Source organism: Gorilla gorilla, chromosome 8 (assembly GCF_029281585.2).
Source record: "Gorilla gorilla gorilla isolate KB3781 chromosome 8, NHGRI_mGorGor1-v2.1_pri, whole genome shotgun sequence".
NCBI lineage: Eukaryota > Metazoa > Chordata > Mammalia > Primates > Hominidae > Gorilla > Gorilla gorilla.
The window spans coordinates 21579629-21598805 of NC_073232.2; the positions used below are offsets into that span (position 1 = coordinate 21579629).

At 47.5% G+C, this 19177-nt stretch overlaps 1 protein-coding gene across 5 annotated transcripts in view; it reads left to right on the plus strand.

Moving 5' to 3' along the window:
• The window catches only part of CAMK1D (calcium/calmodulin dependent protein kinase ID), a 487292-nt gene that overhangs the window by 196637 nt on the left and 271478 nt on the right, over nucleotides 1–19177 (plus strand). For all 5 annotated transcript variants that reach the window (XM_019035268.4, XM_019035266.4, XM_019035269.4 and 2 more), the window contains exon 2: nucleotides 8652–8783. In XM_019035268.4, coding sequence (XP_018890813.1) covers nucleotides 8652–8783 — 132 coding nt within the window. The remainder of the gene's footprint in view (nucleotides 1–8651; nucleotides 8784–19177) is intronic.

Genomic DNA, 19177 nt, shown 5'->3' on the forward strand with positions numbered 1-19177 from the left:
CTTTGAGGTTCTTTCTGCACAGGCTTGCATTGAAACTTAAAGAGACATATTACGGAGGAGAAAAGAGATGGTACTGTTTTCTAGTACTAGTGTGGAGTGGATAGTACTAGTGTTGAGTGGATAGTACTAGTGTTGAGTGGATGGTACTAGTGTTGAGTGGATAGTACTAGTGTTGAGTGGATAGTACTAGTGTTGAGTGGATAGTACTAGTGTTAAGTGGATAGTACTAGTGTTGAGTGGATAGTACTAGTGTTGAGTGGATGGTACTAGTGTTGAGTGGATGGTACTAGTGTTGAGCGGAAGGTCATTAGGATACATTACTTACTTTGCAGATCTGCAGCACAGGAGAAGGGTGAAGAGCCTGATGGGGAATCAGAGGAGAGCCCCCAGTAATGGTGATGATCAGAAGTGTCTTGAGCACCAGTTGGTACAAATATTATTAGGTCTGGAGACACAGAAACAGAATACATGCACCTCCTGTTCTCACATAGGAAGCATGTTAAGGACTGTAATGGGATGTGTACATGGGATAGGTAATGTACGTTTAAGCCACATTTTTTTCAGAATGAGGGCATCATTCTGTGCAGGTGAGAAGCAATTGAGAAAAACCTCAAAACAGGAGGAAATAAGAGGCCAAAGTGGGCAGATCACTTGAGGTCATGTGTTCGAGACCAGCCTGGTCAACATGGTGAAAACTAGTCTCTACTAAAAAAACAAAAAAACTAGCTGGACATGGTGGTGTGCGCCTGTAGTTTTAGCTACTCAGGAGACTGAGGCAGGAGAATCGCTTGAACCCCAGAGGCGGGGGTTGCAGTGAGCTAGATGACGCCACTGCACTCCAGCCTGGGTGACAGAGTGAGACTCCATCTCCCAGTAAAAAAAAAAAAAAAAAGAAAAAGGAGGAAATATACCATCTGGGCCTTTGAAAAATACATGGAATTAGCCGGGCGCAGTGGCTCACACCTGTAATCCTAGCATTTTGGGAGGTCGAGTTGGGCGGATCACGAGGTCAGGAGATCGAGACCATCCTGGCCAACATGGTGAAACCCCGTCTCTACTAAAAATACAGAAATTAGCTGGGCGTGGTGGTGGGCACCTGTAATCCCAGCTACTTGGGAGGCTGAGGCAGGCGAATCACTTGAACCAGGGAGTCGGAGGTTGCAGTGAGCCACGATGGCACCACTGCACTCCGGCCTGGGTGACAGAGCGAGACTCCGTCTCAAAAAAAAAAAAAAGAAAAGAAAAAGAAAAAGACATGGAATTTTGCCAAGCAGAAAGAAAAAGGAATGAATGACATTCAGGGAAGGAGGGGGTGGGCAGAACTTGAACAAAGGCCAGCGGTGTGAAAGGCCATTGTGTGTTTGGGAAACTGACTGTTGAGTGGTGTGGTTGGGTTGAGATGACATGTGTACAGCGTGGAGTGTTTGTATTGGGGACAGAGGTTGTAGTGACAGATGAGCCTGCAAAGTTGGGGTTAGGTTTAGAAAGGCTTTGAATGCCACAGGTAACTTGCAAAGGGATTTGAGCTCGATCCCATAGATATGAAACCTCAAAGATTTAAGTAGGGTAATGACATAATCAAATCTTATTTCCAGAAGAGTAATTTCAGTAACAGATAGGAGATAGCAGGTAGCAGTGGGCTCGCTGGGGGCTATGGGACCAGGAAGGAGTGGTGGATGTGTTGCAGAAGTGAGAGAAGGAGGACATGAACCAGAGCCATGATGAAGGGATGGAGGAGCAGGCGGGCATTTGAGAGTCTTGTCAGCGGAAAACCTGAACGTAGTTGGTGATGGAAATGACAGAGACAGAGAGCAGTAAAGTAGACAGGTTTATAGACTGCATTACTGATTAAATGAAAAAGAGAAGTTTTGGGGTGAAGATAACTGTTTCACTTTGGTTATGGTGCTTTTGAGAGGCTGGGAAGGGCCTTTGTGGGTAGAGAAGGTGAGGTTTGCACATGAGAGAGATTAAAATATGGATGAAGGTTACCAGCCCGAATGTCCAACAATGATAGACTGGATTAAGAAAATGTGGCACATATACACCATGGAATACTATGCAGCCATAAAAAATGATGAGTTCATGTCCTTTGTAGGGACATGGATGAGGCTGGAAACCATCATTCTCAGCAAACTATCGCAAGGACAATAAACCAAACACCGCATGTTCTCACTCATAGGTGGGAAGTGAACAATGAGAACACATGGACACAGGAAGGGGAACATCACACACCGGGGACTCTTGTGGGGTGGGGGGAGGGGGGATGGATAGCATTAGGAGATATACCTAATGCTAAATGATGAGTTAATGGGTGCAGCGCACCAACATGGCACATGTATACATATGTAACAAACCTGCACATTGTGCACATGTACCGTAAAACTTAAAGTATAATAATAATTAAAAAAAAATATGGATGAAGGTTAGGAGGCCATCAAAGGACCAGAAGGGGCTCAGACTATGGAAACAGCTGAGATTTCCATGGAGAGGATACAGACTAGAAAGAAGGAAAGGTTGCAGATGAAACCTTGGGGGCCCATTGATGTTTGAAGGGAGGAAGAGGAGATGGAGATGGAGCGGAAATGGACATAAAGGCAGAAGGAGAGAACGATGCTGTAGAACCAAGAAGCAAAGAACTTCAGGAAGGAGGTCAAGGCAAAAACCAGTAGGATGAGCAGTGAGAGGAAGCCATTGGGTTTAGCAACTAGGGGACCCCTGGGGGGCCCAGCCCACAAGGGTCCAGTCTAGTGGTGGTGGAGGAAGAAGGCGGACTGCAGAGAGAAGAGTGGGGCACGGGCTCCAGGCCAGTGCAAGCTGTGCCCAGACGACAGTTTCAGGTTGCCAATATGATTCAGTCTGGCTGGAGTGCTCCATCGTTCAGCTTTAAATGCACAATGCTTGTGTTTTACAGCCTATAGAGTGCAACCTGATTTGACCTCTTTGTATTTTTAAAACTTTGTCACTCTGTCCCTGCTTTTGTTCTTTTGTCCCTTGGAATTTATGTTCTTAGGTTGGGGGAAGTCTTTATAGGTTTTCAGATGATTTTCCTTGCTTTAGTGTTTCCTGTCACAAGGACACCCCCCACCAACCCTGCACTCTCTCTCTCTCTTTCTCTCTCTCACACACACACACACACCACTGTGTTATGTAATTACATAGAAAGTGCTCAAACTGTTCATTCGTGAGCTTTGTGTTTGATGTTTCTAATTAAATTTCCTGGAACAGGGGAAGTGTCTTCAAGTGATTTCTATTTATTGTGGGAACAATAACAATTTATGGTCATCTTATATCCTTTAAGAAGACCAGAGAACTTTGTCTTTGGAAAGCTTAAAGCGGGTCAATGCACACTGTTTGGCTAAATGATAAAGCAGGTGGATGTGCGGGCTCGGAGCGATGGCAGCTTATCTGACGACAGGGCCTTCTAACCCCTCCATCCCTGTCACCTGCGGTGCTTGCCACGCACACGCCCTGGTAGCCACCGGTATCAGCCCAGCGTGACGCATTGAGAAAGGACCTCGGAGGCAGTAGGAAACCGAGTTCTATTTTCTGTCCTTTACCACTTGTGTGATGGGACTCAGTATCCTCATCTCTAAAATGGAGATGACAGTAACTTCTTGTCTGCTTCATGGGGTTGCTGTAAGGAGTGGATTCACTGATACATGCCAAAGTCCTTTGTAAATATCAAGTCGCTGACACCAGCTGGCACCCTACAGTTGATATAATTTTTTTCTCCTTTAGGGAGGTATTGAGTGAAAAGGTTTATCTAGTTTTTCCAATATGTCCATCCTCAGGCAACATCATTGATTAGAAGTAAGCAGACTTTTTATGTTTATCTTTTTATTGCAGTGAAATATACGTAACATAAACTTTACCATTTTAAGCTTTTATTTTTTTTTTTTTTTTGCTGGGGGAGGAGGGGACAAGGTCTTGCTCTTTGGCCCAGGCTGAAGTACAGTGCCGTGATCATGGCTCACTGCAGCCTTGACCTCCCGGGCCCAAGTGATCCTCCTACCTTAGCCTCCCAAGTAGCTGGTATGACAGGTGTACACCACCGTACCTGGCTAATTTTTAAATTTTTTCTAGAGACAGTGTTTTGCTGTGTTGCCCAGGCTGGTATCAAACTCCTGGGCTCAAGCGATCCTCCCACCTCAGCCTCCCAAAGTGCTGGGATTATAGGCATGAGCCACCGCGCCCGGCCTATTTTAACCATTTTACAGAGTACATTTTGGTGGCATCAACTACATTCACATTGTTGTGCAACCATCAACCCCATTCATCTCCAGAACCTTTTTATTTTTTATTTTTTTGAGACAGAGTCTCGCTCTGTCATCAAGGTTGGAGTGCATAGGCGCGATCTCAGCTCACTGCAACCTCCGCCTCCTGGGCTCAAGCGATTCTCCCACCTCAGTCTCCTGAGTAGCTGGGACTACAGACATGTGCCACCACACGCTGCTAATTTTTATATTTTTAGTAGAGATGGGGTTTCACCGTATTGGCCAGGCTGGTCTCAAACTCCTGACCTCAAGTGGTCTGACCGCCTTGGCCTCCCAAAGTGCTGGGATTACAGGCATGAGCCACCGTGCCTGGCTTGCAGATCCTTTTCATCTTCCCAAATGGAAACTCCGTCCCCATTAAACAGAACTCCCCATTGCCTTCTCCCGCTAGTCCCTAGCAACCACAGTTCTACTTTCTTCCTCTGTGAATTTGGTGACTTTGGACACCTCCTGTAAGTAGAATCATACGGTATTTGGCTTTTTGTATCTGATTTGTTTCCTTTAGCATAATGTCCTCAGAGTTCATCCATGTTCCAGCATGGGTCAGAATTCCATTGCTATTTATGGCTATTCTGTTATATGTGTGGACCATATTTTATCCATTTGTCCCCCAATGGATGCAAGGATTGTTGCCACCACGTGACTGTTGTGAATAATGCCGCCGTGAATGTGGTTGTCCACGCACCTGTTCAGTCCCCGCTTTCACTTCTGGGTATAGACCTAGGTGTGGAGTTGCATGCTGACTTGCATTCGCAGAGAATAGGTCTGGAACCTTGGCTCCCTGCCTCTGCTCAGGATCTTCTGATGGAGACTCCTTGGTCATGTTGTGTCAAGCCTGGGCTGTTTAGCACGTGACTCTCTTGACATAACTCTGTGCCGTTGTCCTGCCTTCCCCATGGGGCGCCACATAGCCCATCCCCACCTAACCAGGGACAAAGGCAGAAAAATCCTAGCTTCACGGGCACTACTGCCTCTCCATGTTGTCAGCTTCCTGCCGTGGCAGTCTGAGGAGACCCCTCGGTCCCCTCCCCAGTCTCTTGTCTCTCGGGCTGAGTCCTGTGGCAACCTCGCTTCTCACTGTTTCCTCCAAGCAAGGAAATGCTTTTCTCTTACAGGCTTCCAAGGGTCCGATTGAGCAGGTTGTCCCCTCTGCGTTGGCCTTGGTCGTTTCTGATCACAGGGATTCTGTAGAGGAAGGAGCACCTGTGGATGGAGAGTGGAGCAAGGGGCAGTGCAGGAGGAGAGGGGCCTGATCGCAGTTCCCAGCCCGAGCCCTTGGCTGTGGTCACTGCTGCCAAAGGGCTTTTCCGCCTTCTGGAAAATGGACTTAGTAAATCCAACAAACTCAGGACCATTGGGGTGTCATCAGCATTAGGGACTCAAGTGGCCAACAGGGAAACTGAATGAACGAATGAATGAATGAAAGAATGAATGATTTATCTGGTATAAAACCACCCATGGTGCTTGAACCTTGGTCTTTCCCCAGTGATTTTTCTCCTACTCTAGCATAGTTCTTGTTCTACCTCCCGGAGGGTAGTGAGGGGGAACACGTACCTCCTCATTCAGGGTCTTGACCCACCTGAGAACTCTGAGGTGCAGCCACCTGTCTCCCCCTGGCTTAGAGATGAGTGAGGAGGGATGGTGCCTGGGCTCAGGGGCCGTCTGTGGAATTGTTATGATTTGGGTTTCCTGGACAAAAGCCGTTGGCCATGGCCGGTGTCACTGGGAATGTCTGACTCCATGTATCCCTCTGTGATAAACCTGTGGTGGGTCTTTATGTGTTTATATTTAGTGATGATTGTTCTGGCAGGTTCTAGAAGGTTTGGCTTCTGGCTTGTAGTGTTTTGAGGGGAGAATCCTACGGGTGAATAATTTGTGGATTTGGGCAGAAGATCCTGCTTCTGATGTTTTTCATCTGGGATATTTTGTGGAATGACTATGTTCTGCCGCCTGGGTTTGTATAATTAAAAATAGACCATGAAGCTATAGACAAACTTCTCTCGTGAGCATCCATGTGCCAGTGGGAACGCTGTCCTGAAGTTAACTGCACTGAATGGAAGTGAATTCCTCTCACTGGAAAGGATTTTTAAAACATGCATTTACCGTCCCTTGGATTGTGACAGAGTGTGCATTGCTGTCAGGTGGGCAAGGAGAGGAGGAGGAAGGGTGTTCCCCCTGTTCAGGAATCTCTTTGACAGTGACTAAAGTAGGGGTCCCCAACCCCTGGGCCATGGGCCAATACCGGTAGGGTATGTGGCCTGTTAGAAACTTTGCCACACAGCAAGAGGTGAACAGCGGGCAAGCAAGCAAAGCTTCATCTGTACTTACAGCCACTCCCCGTTGTTCATGTTACCGCCTGAGCTCCGCCTCCTGTCAGATCAAGGACTGCATTAGATTCTCATAAGAGCGTGAGCCCTATTGTGAACTGTGCATGTGAGGGATCTAGGTTGCACACTCTTTATGAGAATCTAATGCCTGATGATCTGTCAGTGTCTCCCATCACCCCCAGATGGGACCGTCTAGTTGCAGGAAAACAAGCTCAGGGCTTCCACTGATTCTACATTATGGCAAGTTGTAGAATTATTTCATTATACATTACTGTGTAATAATAATAGAAATAAAGTGGCTGGGCGTGGTGGTTCGCACCTATAATCCCAGCACTTTGGGAAGTCGAGGCGAGTGAATCACTTGAGGTCAGGACTTCGAGACCAGCCTGGGAAACATGGTGAAAATACAAAAATTAGCCAGATGTGTTGGTGGACACCTGTAATCCCAGCTCCTCAGGAAGCTGAGTCAGGAGAATCGCTTGAACCCGAGAGGCAGAGGTTGCAGTGAGCCGAGATCACACCAGTGCACTCCAGCCTGGGCAAGAGAGCCAGACTCCGTCTCAAAAAAATGAAATAAAGTGCACAAGAAATGTAATGCACTTGAGTCATCCCAAAACCACCCTCCTCTCCCAGGTCCATGGAAAAACTGTTGTCCATGAAGCTGGTCCCTGATGCCAAAAAGGTTGGGGACCATTGGACTGAAGAAGGTAGGGCCTGAAGACCTGGTATTGCCATAAGACTGGGGCTTCCAGTGGTTTCTCTGGACACGGGAACGTTGGTTTCTTGAAGCAGGAGTTGAAAGTCTTGGCACAGAGAACGACTCAGTGGGCTATGGTACTTCCCTGTGCACAGAGCCCAAGTTGCTGGGATCTGGAGGATCCGGAGATGATGGAGGAGGCTGTTCCATGCCAGGGTTATTAGTGGAGTTCTGCACGCAGGCCTTGCCTGCCGTCAGCAAAGGAGGTGGCCCTGGGGTGCTAGCTCTAGGGCTCCCAGATCACAAGGGGCCCCTCCAGAGAAATGGGCTCTCCAGCCCCAGATGTTCTGGTTTTAGTTTGTTGCTCTGCCGTTGCAGAGTGAAATGTGTATTTTCAGGCAGGACAGTATTCCCCACTCCATAGCCCTTGCTTGTTAGTTTCTTTGGTTTAAAAAGGATACAAACTGCTTGGTGAGCGCTTGCACCCCATGACCAATTAATTACCCTGTGTCTGTACCACCTGCAATACCGCTCACACCGAGTCCTATCCTTACCCAGCTGGGAGGAGTCCAGTGTTTGCAGAGCGCTCTGAAATTTCCTCTAGATGAAAAAGCCTGTGAGGACCTGGGGATTTTAGTGTGACTTTCTAGTCTGTTTGGAGGTGGGAGAGCTGACACCAGCAGAAGGATCCAGTCCTTTTCTGTAGGAGGAACCTCTTGTGGGAGCATTCTTGTTGGCTCCAAAGTGACGCCAGTGTGGTGTGCGGCAAGTGGTACCGGGAGGTGGCCTAACCATGTTGACCTCCACATCCGCATGTCCCTTTGCGGGAAGGCCTGCTTGCCCCTGTGTATTTCCTTTTTGAAAAAATTTTATTATCATTATTTTTTGAGACAGAGTCTCGCTCTGTCGCCCAGGGTGGAGTGCAGTGGCACGATCTCGGCTCACTGCAACCTCTGCCTTCCAAGTTCAAGTGATTCTCCTGCCTCAGCCTCCCAAGTAGCTGGAATTACAGGTGCGTGCCACCACGTCTGGCTAATTTTTTGTATTTTTAAGTAGAGACGGGGTTTCATCATGTTGGCCAGGCTGGTCTTAAACTCCTGACCTCAGGTGGTCTGCCCGCCTTGGCCTCCCAAAGTGTTGGGATTACAGGCGTGAGCCACTGCGCCCGGCTGCCCCTGTGTATTTCTTTGCACAAAGATGTTTAGCAAGGAGCCACGGTGCATAAAAGTAACAGTAATGCTTACAACTGTGCCGTCGTTATTGTTTACTCAAACTTCGGTGGTAGGGTGAATGCAGCTTTTGTGAAACTGGACTTCTGCATCTAAGTGTTCTTTTTTCCTTCTTTGTTCACAGCGGGGCCTTTTCCGAAGTGGTTTTAGCTGAAGAGAAGGCAACTGGCAAGCTCTTTGCTGTGAAGTGTATCCCTAAGAAGGCGCTGAAGGGCAAGGAAAGCAGCATAGAGAATGAGATAGCCGTCCTGAGAAAGTAAGTGCTGGAGGGCAACCCTCCTCCCTTCCCTACCTCCTGGCCCGTGTGTCCTGCAGGAGTCCTGCCCCGGAGGCAGACTTTCCCCGGGGGCAGAGGGGCCCCCAGAGGACCCAGGCTGTGCAAATGATAACCAACTTTCAAAGCACTTTTCCCATAGACCTCTCGTGTCTTATAACATTCACGGCCATGGTTGGAAGTAGTTCTCAATTACAAAGAGCACGGCTGTCAGGCAGACTTGCTTGTGAACCGAGACCCTGCCACTCACGATATCCGAGTGACCGTGGGCCGGCTACAGAGCCCTGAGTCTTCTCTGTAAAATGGAGTTACCGGCGTCTCCCTGGCAGGGTGTTGTAAAGATTTGGTGAGATGCTGCTTACTAAGTTTTTGTGAAGTGCTCACTGCAGCACTCGCCCCATAGGAAGTGCTCAGTAAAGGTCTGTGCTGTCGCCACCGCTATGAGTACTGTTGTTGTTATTACTGCTTTATTTATAATAAGGTGATGAAGCTCACAAAATAGAGTCACGTGTCCAAAGCCTTGCAGCTCCTATGTGGCAGAGCCTGGAATACCAACCCGGCCAGTGTTACTTCCACACGTTCCGATGGTTTCTTCCATTCTCTGCCACAGACATGGCGCCTGGCACCCAGCAGGCTGCGTGGAGTTCACTGTTTCAGTGCTTACCTCCTCATTGAGTTTTATTTTTGCTCACTGTGTGTAATAGAAATAAAATAGATTTTTCTTTCTTTTTTTTATTTCCTTTCTTTCCCTCCCCACTCCCCTCCCCTCTGCTCCCCTCCCCTCTCCTCTCCTTTCCTTTCCTGACAGAATCTCGCTCTGTTGCCCAGGCTGGAGTACAATGGCGCAATCTCAGCTCACTGCAACTTCCACCTCCTGGGTTCAAGCGATTACCCCGCCTCAGCCTCCCGAAGCTGGGATTACAGGCATCTGCCATCATGCCCAGCTAATTTTTATATTTTTGTAGAGATGAGGTTTCACCATGTTGGCCAGGCTGGTCTTGAACTCCTGACCTCAGGTGATCCGCCTGCCTTGGCTTCCCAAAGTGCTGAGTTTACAGGCATGAGCCACTGCGCCTGGCCAAGATTTTCATTTATTTCTATTACATATGGGGAGCAAAAATATAAGAAAGTCCTCTCTTGTATAATGGCACACATAGAACCATTCATTTTTTCTTTTTTTCTCCAGGCAGGATCTTGCTCTGTTGCCCAGTCTGGAGTGCAGTGGCACAGTCTTGTCTCACCGCAGCCTCAACTCTTGAGCTCAAGTGATCTTCCCACCTCTGGCTCCTGAGTAGCTGGGACTGTAGGCACATGCTATTATGCCTGGCTAATTAAAAAAAAAATTTTTTTTTTAAGAGATGGAGGGCTCACTGTGTTGCCCAGGCTGGTCTTGAACTCCTGGCCTCAAGCAGTCCTCCCACCGCAGCCTCCCAGATTGCTGGGATTATAGGCATGAGACATGGCGCCTGGCTCCCAGAACCATTCTGATGTGTCTGGATCCATCCCAGCGATGTTCTTTCATAAGTGTGGTGTCCACACCATTCCCCACACTGTCATGATTAAGCCATTGCCCCGTAATCTCTAAAGGTTTGGGGGAACAAGCCCTTGTATGGTACCTGCTTTTGCATGTTTGGAGTGTGTCTGAGCAGTGTGCTATGGAAATTTTTAAGAGTTGCTATTAATAAAAGATGTTGGAAATATCCTTGAAATTTTTGGGGTTTGGAATCAGCACATAGCAAGAATCTCTGTACAGATAAGCAAAGCAGAATGAGAACAAGCCTTCTAGGGCCTCAACACAAAATGTCACGCTCCTCACATTCTTTCTGAATAAACCGTCTCGCCCACTCCTCTCTTACTGGGACCAGCAGTGTCCACCGAACGATGTTCAGCCATCATTTGTACAAACCCAGCACTGCTGAGAGGGCTAGGACGGTCTGTCCTCTTCTGACCTTTGTGTAACTCACAGAAGAAGCTACAGCATGCGGGATAAGTGTTTGAGAACAAACAGGTCTCTTTAACTTTGTAGCTTAAGGGTTTTGCTTATTTGTTTGGTAGTTTGGTCGTTTCTAGGTTCTCTGGATTGTCTATTAGGAGCCCAGTGAGTTTCAGGTTGTCCTGAGGAGGATTGCAGGAAATGATTGTATGGAAGAGAATCTGGGAAAACAAATTAAGTATATTAGCATCTAGCAGGAAAACACGATGTTAATGAGACATTTATTGAAATTGCTCATTTTTCAATGTGAAATCAGTACTTGGAGAAGAAGTTGTTTGCTGGTGACATTAAGTTGCAGACACATTACAGATATTTGACATTGTAGATTGAATTCTGGGTGGGCCCAGAGCCTTCCAAAGGTTTTATGTTGGGCACAGGGGCTGTCTGCTGATGGATCGAGGGTGATGACTGTATTTTGGTGTGAATCCCTTAGGGCTGAGAAGTACAAAAGCGGAGGAAGTCAGTTTCATTTTTCAGCATTATTTTTCATTTGCATGAGCAGAGGCCATGGATGCAGGCTTTATAAACCAGTCCTGGTGATGCCGTGGATGGTCTGCTTTAATTGTCTTCACCCTGCGCCTCACTCAAATAATCACTTCCAGGGAGAGGGCGTTTAAAAACCAAGGAGGGCCAGAGGGCTGGAATAACTTGTTTTGATAGTTTCTCAGTATCCGCTGCTGGAGTGCCTGGAAGCATGACCCCTCTTTCAGGAGTCAAGAACAAAGAAGTGATTTCTCCAGGGATACGAAGGTGATCTATAGTAACTCCCGCACTGACTTTTTTTTTTTGGTCCTCTGCAAATGATTTACGTATGGAGTAAGAGGCAGTTCCACATCATGAGCAGCTGAAAGCAGAGTCAATGAGCTAGAAAGAAAATAGTTTGAAACCACTCAGAATGTTGTCATGGAGACATTCATTCATTTAACAAATATTTATTAAATTCTCACTGTGCAGCAGGCAGCACTGCTGGGCACTGAGTTTAGATAAGGTGCTCTCCTTGCCCTCTGGGAGCTCATAGTTTTGTCACTAAGTACGTGCAGTGGCATTGCAGATGCTGTGTAGTAGCATGGCCAGGGCCTCGAGGGTAGGGGTGCTGTCTTCTTCCTTTGGGGTGGGATGAGAGGAGAGGGTTCACGGAGGAGGAGGGCCTGGACAATGAGCATGGTTTACAGGGTCAGAAACGCAGAGGGACATTCCATCCAGAAGTGGCAGCCCAAACAGAGGTCAGGAGACAGGAGACAGAAAGGCTGGTGTACTGGGGAACTCTCCAGGGCAAAGGATTCAGGGGGAGGCCTGGAGACACCTAAGGTTGGAGAGGTGGGATTGTGGAGGGCCTTGTGTACCCACTTTGAACTTCATCCTCTAGACACGGGGGAGCCATCGGAGGGTTTTGATGAAAGGAGCAACATGATCAAGATTAATTTTTGAAGATTATTGCGGCAGAACTGAGAAGAATGGACTGGGGGGCCAGGACTCTATGTATGTAGGGAGAATAGTAAGGAGGCCGTTGGAAGAATCTGGTGGAGAAATGAAGAAGCAGCACATTAACACAGAAGCTCTGGAGTTGGGATGGAAGAAACAGTTATGAGTGTGTGAACACAGTGGAATCTGCAGGACTTAGAGATTCGGAAGGAATGGGGAGAGCAGGGAGGGAGAAGGAGGATTCCAGGAGGGCTGCCGAGTTTCTGACGTGGATGCCTGGGTGGATGATGACCCCATTCACTGAGAACAGAAATACCAGAGCAGGAGGGCAGGTGAAGAGTCTGGACATGCTGAACTTGGGGGTTGGGAGGATGCCCTGGTAGAGAAGTCCAGTTGGCTGTCCAGTTCTGGAACTCAGCTGTGATCTGGACTTGCTAATTGGTAAAGTTTTTCAGACACAGCATGTAAGAAAAAAGTCCTGGCCAAGTGCCACGGCTCACGCCTGTAATCCCAGCACTTTGGGAGGCTGAGGCAGGCGGATCACGAGGTCAGGAGATCGAGACAATCCTGGCTAATATGGTGAAACCCCGTCTCTACTAAAAATACACAAAAAAATTGGCCGGATATGGTGGTGGGCGCCTGTAGTCCCAGCTACTCGGGAGACTGAGGCAGGAGAATGGTGTGAACCCGGGAGGCGGAGCTTGAAGTGAGCCCAGATCGCGCCACTGCACTCCAGCCTGGGCGACAGAAGGAGACTCCATCTCAAAAAAAAAAAAAGAAAAAGAAAAAAGAAAAAAGTCTTTTTGATGATTTTCATGACTAAGTCATTGTAGACAGGATCCCAAATAGACTGCCTTAAATTCCAGTGTCTTTGTTGATTTCCACACTATTTTTGCTTATTTCCTGACCGTTTGTTGATTTCCACACTATTTGTGTTTGTGTCCTGGCCATTGGTTTATTTCCACGCTCTTTTCCATGGAAGTAGGCCCATTTGAACCCTAGCTGCTGGACCACCAGAGGACTGCTAAGCCAGCCCATTGGAAAGACTGCCTGCCCCCCTTTATGCTGAGTTTATTGTAGGCTGAGAAATTTATTTATTTCACTGGACTGAAGTAATGTAGCTAACATGTCCTTAAGGATGTCTTTGTACTTGCTCTGGAAATTGTTTCAAAATGAATTTTCTACTTGATCAGTAGATATTAAATGAAGCTCAGAGGGAAACATTCTGATAAACATGGAGGTAGGCTGTTGCTCTGCAGCTGTGAGGACCGGCAGCCTCGCTCTGGCATCAGCGGCTGGATCTAGAAAATTCAGCATAAGCTACTCTAGATAGAACAGTTAGTTGTGATCCCACAACAGAGTATTTTATGCAGTATGGAATAAACATCATCGGTGTTATTCTCTTTGGGTTGGATTACAGAGTTTATGATTTCTGTGGCATTATTTATTTCGAGGGCAGGCACTGCTGACATCTAATTTCAAAACTTGACCGGCACGGTGGCTCACGCCTGTAAGCCAGCACTTTGGGAGGCTGCTGTGGGTGGGTCGCTTGAGGTCAAGAGCTTGAGACCATCCTGGCCAAGGTGGTGAAACCCCATCTCTATTCAAACTACAAAAATTAGCTGAGCATTGTGGTGCACACCTATAATCACAGCTGCTTGGGAGGCTGAGGCAGGAGAATTGTTTGAACCCAGGAGGTGGAGGTTACAGTGAACCGAGATCGTGCCGTTGCACTCCAACCTGGGTAACAAGAGCAAAACTCCATCTCAAAAAAAAAAAAAAAAAAAACAATAATTTCAAGGTAGCACTTAAAGTACTTTTGCAGGAGTAGAAAGGCAAATATATCAACAGTCTACATTTAAATGAGAGGTGAAGAGAGAGGGGGATGCATAGATTGGAAAGTGGGGGCTGAGAGAAGCAAACCAGCTGTGTCTGGAGCAGCCCATTTACTAATAGTTGGAAAAATTGAGGCTCAGTTTGGTGGAAGGGGTGCTGTCTGAATGAAACATGGCACCAGAATTCAACATGCTGTTCTGATGCCTGCTTTGTAGGCTGCAGAGATTGTCTTGCCTTGGGGAAGCGACCCTGGCAGGAACTGATTTGAATTGGCATGTTTTCATCTATCTGGGTACACTGAGGAGTCTCAGATGATGGTCTCTGCCTCTTTCTCTCCAAATCAGTGTTTCTCAGCCCTGGCTGCACCTTAAAATCACCTAGGAAGCTCTTAAAATCATACTGATTAGCCGGGCACGGTGAGTGGCTTATGCTTGTAATTGCAGCACTTTGGGAGGCTGAGGCAGGAGGATTGTCTGAGGCCGGGAGTTCGAGACCAGCCTGGGCATCATAGTGAGACTCTGTCTCTATAAAACAATTAAAAAACTAGTCAGGTGTGGTGGTTGCCAGTAGTCCCATCTACTCTGGAGGCTGAGGTGGGAGGATTGCTTGAGCCGAGGAGTTTGAGGGTGTACTCCAGTTTGGGTGACAGACTGAGACACCATCTCTAAAAAAAAATAAATAAAAGGAAAAAACAAAAATATTATGCTGATGCCCAGGCCCCATTCACAACCAATCGAGTCAGAATTGGAGGTAATGGCAGGTGCTGGAAAATTGAAAAAGCATCTCCCCCAACCGCCACCCACTGATCCTAACTCATAATCAGTGCAATGTCAGAACAACCACTCTCCAGCCCTTGTCCCCTGATTTCACCTCCCAGGGTGGAGCTGCTCTGTATGATGACTAGGAGTGTGGGCAGATGTGTACAGATGTGTCCGCAGGCAGAAACACAAGCCAGGCAATGTTTCCTTCAGGAGAGGCTTCATTGAGAGGAGCAAACTCAGATGTGCTCCTTTGGAAGAGCTGAGTTTTGTTTTGAGAGTGGTGAATTGACTTGAGTCCATCATCCCATCATTGAGGAGCAGGCACCAGCCACTGACTGGGCTCAGGAGTGAGAACCTCACTTCTCAAGGGTGGCTGAAGAAGTACGGGCAGTAGTGGCAGTGCCAGGCCTGGAGAGGCTGGGGTAGGGTGTGGTCGAGTCAGCACGCGGCAGTGCCAAGTGCTTCACAAGAGGGTGAGGACTGCTAAAGGCAGCAGGTGCCAAAGCCGAGGATGCTGGGCTGGAGTCCCTGAAATCCCTGGGGCCAAAGTCAGGATGGATGGCAGGATGTGTGGTGGGAGAGTGAGTTAGCACCTCTGTCATGGGAAGGGCGGAGCCTTATCCTCCAGTTACCTTAAGGCAGACACCTTCTTCTCAATGCGGACCAGAGGGAGGGCAGCTTCTGCAGCCAAAGAAAGCAACTGCTTTGGGATTAAGGAACAGCCCCCAGAGAAAGGCTTTGACATCGATGAACTCTGGAAATCTAGCCTGCCCCTGCTCCTGCGGCTTTGTTCTGAAGGGAGGCTGGCCCTGTTCACTTGTTTAAACCACTGCCAAGTGCCAGTCTTTGTGTGTGTTAGAGAAACTGACACTTCAATAGAAATTCATCGATTGGGGTCCGGGCGCGGTGGCTCACACCTGTAATCACAGCACTTTGGGAAGGCGAGGTGGGCGGATCACCTGAGGTCAGGAGTTAGAGACCAGCCTGGCCAACGTGGTGAAACCCCATCTCTACCAAAAATACAAAAATTAGTCGGGCGTGGTGGTGGGCGCCTGTAATCTCAGCTACTCAGGAGCCTGAGACAGGAGAATTGCTTGAACCCAGGAGGTGGAAGTTGCAGGGAGCCAGGATCGCACCACTGCACTTCAAGCCTGGGCAACAAGAGGGAAACTCTTCTCGAAAAAAAAGAAGAAGAAAGAAAAAAAGAAATTCATTGATTGGGGCTGAAGATAACCACTTTGCCAATGACTGAAAATGGCTAAGCTGGTAAAGCTAGTACTTGAATTTCTCAGGCACCAATACAGCTTTTTAAGGATCAATACAGCTTTTTAAGCTGCTTAGAAGGGTCTAAAAGACAGAGAGCTCCTCTCTGGAAAGCTCGCACTGGAATGGAGAACACAAGCAGGAAATGTGAAAAGTAACGGTTGAAAGCCTTACTTATGATGACACATAGGGAGGCAGGTGCATATCTTACAATTCCAGACTCTTGGATACCTTGGGAAACCATACTGAAAGTTACCTTGATTTGTTTCTTTTTTTTTTTTTTTTGAGATGGAGTCTCGCTCTGTCACCCAGGCTGGAGTGCAGCAGTGCGATCTCGGCTCACTGCAAGCTCTGCCTCCCAGCTTCACGCCATTCTCCTGCCTCAGCCTCCCGAGTAGCTGGGACTACAGGCGCCTGCCACCACGCCTGGCTAATTGTTTTGTATTTTTTTTAATAGAGACAGGGTTTCACCGTCTCTATTAGCCAGATTGGTCTCCATCTCCTGACCTTGTGATCTGCCTGCCTTGGCCTCCCAAAGTGCTGGGATTACAGGCGTGATTTCAAATAAAACCATGCAATCCCCATAAAACAGGCTTTGAGGGATGCAGTGAGTTATTTAGTGATGGTGGTGGTGGTGGTGTGCGTGGTTAAAGCCAAAAACTTGCCAAGCTTTGGGCACGTACATGTGAGCCTGTCTGCTGAATGAGCTTAGGCTTTCTGGAATCTTAACACAATACACCCTGGACCTGTGAAAACCGGGCTCTGCGAAGCCTTTAATCAGCGAGAAGAGTTGACATTGACAGGTCTTCCATAATGATGGCCCTTCCTTAGCAGTTCAGAGTCCCGCCTTATTTAGTGTACTTCCTCATTTTTGCTGCATACCTACACTTGCGTATTCTGGGAGCTGTGCTGAACTTTCCCCTAAGTCCGGAGGCTTCCCCTGCCTGGTTGGCAGTAAACTCAGCTTTGTTTCTGACCATCATTTGGTGATCGTTGTTTATTTCATCCTAACTGTGCATGTCTGTAAGAGGAAATAGAAGTGGTCTAATGCCAGTGCAACTTTCTAGACAAGAGAGAATATATTTGGTGCTTCCAGTGGCTTTCTCATGGTGTTTTGTCCCTTGCAGAAATCAAAGACATTTTAAATTTGGTTTGAGATCCAGAATCAATGCATTTCTGTTAATTTCTTGGACATTGCTTATAGCACTCCCTGAATTGAAGGAAAATACAGTTGGTTATATCCCATACTACAAAACAAGGAATTGAAACTATCTTGAGTAGGCATGTTGGTTTATCTCTCCAGGGTCCATGTATCTCTGGGGCCTCTTCCTGCCTAGGGTTTCTGCTTCCCAAATAGTGCACCTGGTGTGGTTCTTGTGGAAGTTAGTGTCTTATTCCATTTTCTGTTGCTATAGCATAATACTTTGATCCTAGGTAATTTACAAAGGAAACAGGGTTCTTTAGCTCACATTCTGCAGGCTGGGACGTCCAAGATCGGGTGGCTGCCTCTGGTGAGGATTTTGTGCTGCTTTATGGCATATGGCAGAAAAGCAGAAGGGCAAGTGAGTGTGTGCAAAGAGAGGGGAGGTGAAGAGACCACCCCCCCTTAAAACAACCTGCTCTTGTTAGAGCTAACCTAGTCCCACGAGAACTGCATCCATCCCTACATAATGGCAGATCCCTCATGACCGAAACAATGCCTAGCACTGCTGCATTGAGGATTTACGTTTCCAACACATGAACTGTTGGAGGACACGCTCAAAGCATGGCAGTTTCCCTTTCTTTAGTTCCTTCTCCCACAGCACTGTGCAAATGAGTATTTAAATGCCTGTCTGATAGTCACCCTCACTACCTTAATTCCAAAAAGTCCCCCGCTTAATAGAATCCAAACTCATTTGCAAACGAGCCCCCGACTTTGTGATCTACCTCTTTGGTTTTCATCTTCCCACCCCTCACCCCATGTTTCAGTTTAGTTCTCCTGAAAGGAACAGATAATTGCATCTTTCCTGCTGCAGTTTGACATACACCTCCTTTAGGACACCTCTTGATTTCCTGTCTGGATGGGCCCTTCCCTCTGAGGTTCCACGGCACCAAGGTTTGCTTCTATCATTCCTGACTGTGCCATGGGATCTCTGCTGCTCCAAACTGTGGACTTCCTGAATCTAGCCCTGAACAAAAGGCAACATGGTGGGAATGGAGGCAAGGATTAGGGGAATTCAGGTAAAATTAAGGATGTTAGAAACCCTGGGACTGGGTGCTGATTAGGCAAAGAAGGTTTAGTGGAAGGGAGGAATCTATGCTGACTTCCAGTTCTCTCTGGCTTTGGTGACTGTATTAGTTCTCCAAAGAAACAGAAGCAATAGGATATATGTAGATACACAAAAAGATTTATTATGAGGTATTGGCTCATGTAATTCTGGAGGCTGAGAAGCTCCACAATCCACCATCTGCAAACTGGAGACCCGGGAAAGCCAACTGGACTTGGTCCAAGGCCAAAGACCTGGGAACCAGGGGAGCCGACGTCCAAGGGCCGGAGATGGATGTCTTAGCTCCAGGAGAGAGAAAAACCAGGTGTAGCGGCACGCGTCTATACCTGCAGCTACTTGGGAGGCTGAGGTGGGAAGATCACTTGAGTCCAGGAGTCGAGGCTGCAGTGAGCTGTGATGACACCACTGCACCCCAGTCTGGGCAACAGAGTGAGACTCTGTCTCTAAAAAAAAAAAAAAAAAAAGGGAAGAAGAACAAATTGATTCTTCCTCTGCCTTTTTGTTCTATTCTGGCTCTCAATGGATTTGAACATACCCGCTACACGGATGAGGATAATCTTTTTACTCAGTCTGCTGATTCAGATGCTAATCTCTTCCAGAAATTCCCTCACAGACACACCAGAAATACAGAAATACTGTTCTACCGGCTGTCTGGGCATCCTTTAGGCCAGTCAAGTTGACACATAAAATTATCCGTTACATTGACCAAGTGGATGGCAGGTTCCTCATCCAATATGGGGCATTTCAGAAGAGGCGGAAGGTTTGAGAGAGAGAGAGAGAGAGAGAGAGAGAGAGAGAGAGAGAATGAGGATTCCTTTATGGCAACAGAGTATA